The following is a 7,500-nucleotide window of genomic DNA, read 5'->3' as shown; positions in this document are numbered from 1 at the left end:
ACAACACATAACTGGAATATTTAAGTTCCTGAAGAGATTCGTTTCACTCCAGTCCTCGGTCCAGGACACAGGTTGCTCCTCAGGGCCTTCTCCACAGCTTGGCTGTCCTCGACGGTGGCGCCATCAGTGGTTGCTGCTGCTGCTGCTGCTGCTTCGGCTTAAATAATAATAACAATAATAATAATAATAATGGTATTTATATAGCGCTGGATCTTGTGCACAGACAAATCAAAGCGCTTTCGCACCAGTCACTCACACGCATGCATAACTCTAAAACTGTAGAAACTAAAGACAAGGAAGGGCAGGCAAAGGAGGCTATTTTGGGTTTTAAGGCCAGACTTGAAAGAGCTGAGTGTGGAGACTTGACGAAGCGAAAGAGGAAGTTCATTTCAATCGCAAGGTCCAGAAACAGAGAAAGAACGGCGGCAAACAGTGGAGTGTTTGAATCTGGGTATGCGTAAACAGAGTGGATCCGAAGCCGATCGTAGTGAGCGAGATGGAGTGTAGAGGTGAAGGCAGCCGCAGAGATAGGAAGGGGTAGTTTTGTGAATGCAGTCCTGGCCTGGGGGTGCTGACCTCAACACCAAGCTCTGGGGGACGGTAGCCGGACGTTCGAGTTTGTGGCATGCCTCGGACTTCGAACCTGACTGCGTAGCTGTCGAACGCAAAAGAAAGAAAGAAAGAAAGCTGTTGAATTTGAACAACAGCGGTTGGGGAATATAGTTTGTCTCTTCGTGTGCATGGAATAGATTATTTATTTCATTCATTATTTTGTTGATTTATTTGTTTACTTGTTGATTTATCTAATTTAGGTCATTGACTGAAATAGCGGCAGTTTGGGTCAGCAACTGAAATCGAATTTGGGCCAGCGATTGAACATGATCTGTTCTGTCGGTGACTGAACTAACCAGTTTGGGTCAGCACCTGAAGTGAGTTTGGTTTAGTGACGGAACTTACGTAGTTTAGGTCAGAGACTGAACTTGGACTTTTCGACAGTTCTCAGTGTTCTAACTAGATCGTAAGACACGACAGAAAATCTCTTTGTGAAGTAGCCACATTAAGTCAGTTCATGTCGCCTACTGCCCAGCCCACTACATAAATGACATTTCAGGACTGATCACCCGTCATCTTTGTTGAGAAAAGTGAATCCACTCAGTCATCTTCCAAGAAAACAAAATCTGCATGAAAGTGGGGAAAATATAAATATAAATCGCTGCTTTTTTTGTTTTGTTTTGTTTTGTTTTGTTTTTGTTTTTGTTTGTTTGTTTGTTTGTGTTTTTGTTTTTTATTAGTTGGCAGACGCGGACCAACATACTTAATCTCTTGACTGCCAAGCCCGAAAACACCAACGGGCATAGTGACACCACTTATGACATCATTGAAACAAGGAAAATAACTGTGAAAGGCTGAAAATGTACACATAAGAGCGCTATGTATCTATACCATTTTCTCAGTTTTGGGGCTGACTGTTTCGGATCTTGTTATGACTTGAAACATCACATTTTACTGTCTGTTTTTTTCCCTGGCAGTCAAGGGGTTAACGATAATTATGATAGACAATTGACGGCGTAGTCCATCTCAACTGGTGCAGCAACAGCAGCCTGGCTACTTCTGTCCCTGACACTATCACTTGAGGGGAGGACCTCACACGTCTGACAGTCTCCTTCCTCTTCTTCAGTGATGTTGCCAACATCAGTCATTTGATGGTGATAGCCACAGTTCGCGGACAACGCCAACAACTCCCTTTGTACACTGGACAAAGGAAAACACTTTGTCTCACTGGCTAAATACCCAGTTCCTCCATGGCTGAACTGGGTTCTTTTACGTGCGCAAAGTGCATGCTGCTCACGGGACCTCGGTTTATCGTCTCATCCGAATGAATAGCGTCCAGACCAGCACTCAAGGTCTAGCGGAGGGGGAGAAAATACCGGCGACTGAGCCGTGATTCGAACCAGCGCGCTCAGATTCTCTCGCTGCCTAGGCGGATGCGTTACCTCTAGGCCATCACTCCGCGCTTATCACCAGACACCCACAGTTATCAGTTTGGCCTCACGTAACTTTCAGCAGGAAAATTGAAACGGAACACCCTGATCCAGAATATAAAATACTTTATTATACTTTATTATTTCAATGATATATATTCGTTTATGTTGTAAAAAAAAACAAAAAAAAACACCCACAAAAAACAACAACATAAAAATACACAGAAACTACAGTCATTCAACACGCACACATAAAAAAGACATAGAACGCTTAAATGTTAACATAGGGCAGCCCATGCCTGCAACCCAGTAATCACATTAAAGAACAACAACAACACAATCCCTTTACAAACTCATAGGAAATCATACATACATGATCACAGCCATGCACGTGAATAAAAATCACAGATAAAACATGGGTATAGAATACCATGCTACAAGCAGACACAGACATAATATAACAACAATATGCAATTCAACAGTATTTTGAGTCAAAATGTCGTATTCCATGTAAATACACTATGGCATACATTTCAGTCACATAATTACTTGATTACCAATTGTTGTTTGACGTTGGAAGAAAGCTGCATTTGGTTCTGTTTGTTTCAGAAATTGGGACACAGAAACGTTTTCCTAAAGGTAAGAGTTGGTAATAATTTCCGAGAATATGACTGCTGTCGCTTGAAATGCCTGTGGCTTTCCGTTGTACTCTGATATTGTCAATTCACTCAAGCTGTCCTGTATCACACCCACAACCTTACTGCACACATTCACAGTCTTGTTCGGCATATTCGTATTTTTCACAGCAAGATTACCACAGAAGCATATAAAAGAGAAAGTTAATACAGATTCAATAAAACATCTATGAAATCCTTGAAGTACTTTCGTATTGACTCTGATGTTTCTGAGTTTCTGTAGACTGTATATGCGAGATTGGCACTTTTTTGTGAATAAGATTTGCATCATCGGTCTTAACTTGCACCTGGGAGGGAATTGATCATCCACGAGAAAAAATAATGTGCACGTTCCTGTTTGCTCAAACTCTGGTCCTTTGAGGAGCGACAATTTACAAAACACGTAATTCATTATCTGTCTCTGTCTCTCTATATCTATCTATTTCACAGAGAGAGAGAGAGAGAGAGAGAGAGAGAGAGAGAGAGAGAGAGAGAGAAGACAGGTGAACAAAGAGAACACGAAAGTCAAATTCTATTTTGTTATCCAAGTGATAAAAGCTATAGATATAAATGACGAAAATAAAATCAAGAAAACCACACCTAAAAACCAAACCAAAAAACAACAACAACAAACCTTACCATGAAATGACAACAATGAAACAAGCATCAGCTGCAGTTTCTATTCTCCTAAAAACAAAACAAAACAAAACAAAAAAACACACACACAAAAAAACCCACAAAAAACGACACCAGGTTTTCAAGCCATTCTATCAGTTCTCTTCTGTTCAGTTCTGAAAACCGTCAAAACTGCAACTTATCATTGTCCACCCTGTGTGTGTGTGTGTGTGTGTGTGTGTGTGTGTGTGCTCAAGGGTCACTCCACAATGGCTCTGGCCAGCCTGTCCCACACCGGGTGGTGCACAGGAGCGTGCCTGGGCACGTGAAACACGTTGCGCTCTGGGTAGTGACGCAGCGTCCTCTCCAGCGAGACCATGAGCGGCAGACGGCGGGGGTCCTCCATGAAGACGACGAGGACCCGGTCGGGCAGAGTGTCAGTGATGCTGCGCTGGGCTTGGTGTACGGTGAACCCACTGGACCAGTCGTCCTCGGCAAAGGCTGGGGTCACCAGCAGCATCACCTGTGTACCAGCGGTCATCAGTCACGTGACCTTCACAGCCGTCATCAGTCACGTGACCATCACATCCGTCATCAGTCATGTGATCATCACCGTCATCAGTCATGTGATCATCACCGTCATCAGTCATGTAACCATCACCGTAATCAGTCATGTGATCATCACCGTCATTAGTCATGTGACTATGACCGTCATCAGTCATGAGACCACCACGGCCCTCATCAGTCACGTGACCATAACAGTCATCAGTCATGTGACCATCATCGTCATCAGTCATGTGACCATCACCATCATGTCATGTGACCATTACCGTCATCGGTCATGAGACAGAGAGACTGATGTAATAACAGACATGCACACACAGGCAAACAAGACATGTGATCCTCAAGTAACAGCTGAAATTCTAGACATGTAAAATGTTTCTATTCAACAGAAAACAGTTCTCACTCAATGAAGCAGTGGGCAGAAATCAATGGTCTGGAAATTTCCCTACATTTTAAGCTGCAGCGGGAGTTCCTTTTAAAACACGCAATGCAAACATTTTACGACGTCTTGTGATGATAGACATTAACCCAGCACTCCAGTAACGTTGAACAGACACAGACCCAGCAGAAAGGTGAAGCACAGAGACCTGACACAGGAAGACCCCAACAAGAGATCTTTACCTTCCAGCTGTCCTCGATGAACTGCACAATGTTATCTGCCATCACAGAGCCCACCAGTTCCTCTTGGTGCCTCAGCAGAATACGTACACCATGACCCTGAAGGCACTGTGGAACATGGACACAGGCCAATTCAGCATCAGCATCTGCATAGGCGATGTAGACATCTTTGCGGAAGTCAAGACGCGTAGGCATCTGAAGTCGTCGCAGAACATTCCAGGCGTACTTCAGATGAGTCCAGCTTCGTGAGATCATGTAGGCAGTCAGTAGACTCAGAATCTGTCAGCACGCACAGTAAGTTCAATGATACACACAGGACCTACAGAAGCATAGAAACGGCCACCATCGTTGTCATGGGTGTTTAGATAACATTTGTAATGCATGAAAAGGAAATCTTATGTGCAAGAAAAAAGTTAAAATCAAATTATGAATGTTTTGTGAAAATTATTAGTATTCTTCGCAGTCTGTGGGATATATGTTATGAAAAGAAATGTTAACACACGCGTGTGTGGGTCAAGGAGAAAGAGAGAACAGGGGAGGGGGGTATCTAATTTACATTTCAGATAAGACGAAGTGTTGTCTTTTATTTATTTTATGTTTAAAAGTTAAATAAGAGTAAAGCCAAACTACGCATGATACATGTTCAAAGCTGAAGCCAACGACCTTTCTGGTCGTTCTGGTGAAGTGAAGAGTTGTTACCTGCACCAAGAAAGCTGCCAATGTCCATCCAAACACCCGCACACCAAGGCACCGTCTCCACACGACCTGCCACTCAGCCATCACCTGCTCTGTGTCCGTCACCTCCCCAGTGTCTGTGGTGCACGTGTACCTGCGGGTGCTGCTGCCCTCACCATCCAACGTCACCTTGGTATCCCACAACCACTGCAGGAAGTCCAGATCGGAGCATGCGCACACCAAGGGGTTCCCTTTGAGCCCAAGCCTAGACGATGAAAAATTTGCGTGACGATGTTTGTCACAGATGTAGGAACCTGCGTGTAAATCGTATACGTATGTCTGCCCTTAGTCTAAATGGGAATCTCAGAAGAATTCACGTCTTGGACTTTGGTTCTATGTTATCTACAAGCAAATTGTTTCAACAAATTTATCTTTTAAATCAATAGAGATACAATATACCATGGTTGGTTGCTAGTGTAAACAGGTGATATTCCACATTTCCTTTGTGAACATAATGCAAAAACCTGGAGTAGCTCTCTAAACACAGGCATTCTTCTCGGTCCTGTGAGATACACCAGCAGCACGGTTCGTTCTATCATCGATGTGTTCACTAAACATTTCTGTTCGTATTACTTTGTCTCTTCTAGTTCACAGTTTGTAAGTACTGACACCATTTCCGATATACTTTACCTATTCAACATAGTTTTCTTGTGCAACCGTTTCTGTATCATGCACCCAGGTGGTACGTGAAATAAACGTTTTGCCTTTGCCTTGCCTTGGTAAAATAATATTAACTGAATATATTCTTGACAAAAGACATGGGCTAACTGACAAAACACAGCCATGGCATGACATGACAAAAGTACAAATATGACATATGAAAGAGCTAACTGACAAAGCGCATTCGTGTTACCACACATAGTAACAGAAAATTGGCAAAGTATGGTCATGACAATAAACACTGATGCCTTACAAAGCACAATCATGACACCAGACATAGTAACTGAGAATGACAACATACAGTCATGACGTGTAACGACATATATATCTGGTGAAGACTGTGAACATTGATATCTGATGAAGACTGTGAACATTGGTATCTGATGAAGAAAATGAAAACTGATACAGATAAAGACAGCGAACACTGATATCTGATGAAGACAATGAACACTGATATCTGATGAAGACAATGAAAACTAATATATGATGAAGACAGTTAGCATTGATACCTGATGAAGACAGTGAACATTGTCATTGATATCTGATGAAGACAGTTAACATTGCTATCTTATGGAGACAGTGAACATTGATATCTGATGAAGACAGTGAATACTGATATATGATAAAGACTGCGAACATTGGTATCTGGTGAAAACAATAAAAACTTATGCAGATAAAGACCGTGAACATTGATATCTGATGAAGACAGTGAACACTGATATCTGATGAAGGCAATGAACATTGATATATGATGAAGACAGTGAACACTGATATCTGATGAAGACATCAAACATGGATAATTAATATGAAATACTAAACATGGATATCTCATGAAGACATCCAATAGAGATCGCTGACGAAGACAAATAAGAACATGACGTCAAAGATAGCTACCTGATGGGATGACGTGATGCTAGAGTATCCAGTGATAACCGTTCTGATGACGTCAGCGAGGTGATGGTGTTGAAGGACAGGTCAAGAACAGTCAGGTTAGGGTGAAGGTCAGTGTTGATGGGTATGGACTGAAAACTGTTGTAGGACAAGAGAAATGTCTGCATGTGCTTCTGACTTGGCAAACTGCCCCCTTCAATTTCCAGCAACCAGTTCCGAGTCAGATCCAACGTCTCCAGCATAGTCACTGGGCTCAGAATACGGTGTGCACGCGTGCGTAGGTCTGTCACTGTCAAATGGGAGTTGGACAGAAACAGGTGTTTCAAGGAAGGAAGGTGGTCAAACAAGTTGTCGCTTATTTTGTTACAGTAGTTACCACTCAGATCGATAGTCTCCAGATGATCTAAACCAATCAGCGTGGTCAGGCAGTGAGAGAACGCCCCATAGGACAGGTCCAGAGTCTTCAAACTGGTGGTATTACGGAAATAGATTTCTGGTGGCGGACTGTTAAAGAAGTGGAAAGTTGAAGAAAAGTTCACGTATCTCAGTTTTGGAGGTACTTGAATTGTGTCCAGTATGCTTTTCGTATGGGTTTCCGTTCCACGATTTCCACACTGCAGTGAATCGCTCAAGAGACATGCCGAGTTCTTAAGGGAGTATAGTTTCTGTTCCTGGACGAGAAAAATTGTCAGGTTTTTACATGAATATAATATTTTGATAATAGCAAGAGCATCTCCTATCAAATGATTTTCCGATACATC

General features: G+C 42.5%; 1 protein-coding gene across 1 annotated transcript in view; it reads right to left on the bottom strand.

Annotated features, from left to right (window-relative positions):
- Nucleotides 1-2,174: 2,174 nt before the first annotated feature.
- LOC143283401 (uncharacterized) overlaps nucleotides 2,175-7,500 on the bottom strand; it is a 6,960-nt gene continuing 1,634 nt past the window's right edge. The window contains 4 exon segments of the mRNA XM_076589616.1: nucleotides 2,175-3,794; nucleotides 4,457-4,732; nucleotides 5,117-5,393; nucleotides 6,743-7,500. The exon segment at nucleotides 6,743-7,500 is cut by the window's right edge and continues 437 nt beyond it. Coding sequence (XP_076445731.1) covers nucleotides 3,531-3,794; nucleotides 4,457-4,732; nucleotides 5,117-5,393; nucleotides 6,743-7,500 — 1,575 coding nt within the window. The 3' untranslated portion in view covers nucleotides 2,175-3,530.

Source organism: Babylonia areolata, chromosome 6, assembly GCF_041734735.1.
Source record: "Babylonia areolata isolate BAREFJ2019XMU chromosome 6, ASM4173473v1, whole genome shotgun sequence".
NCBI lineage: Eukaryota > Metazoa > Mollusca > Gastropoda > Neogastropoda > Buccinidae > Babylonia > Babylonia areolata.
The sequence above is the reverse complement of the archived record's forward strand: the minus strand, read 5'-3'. Positions and strand labels throughout refer to the sequence as shown.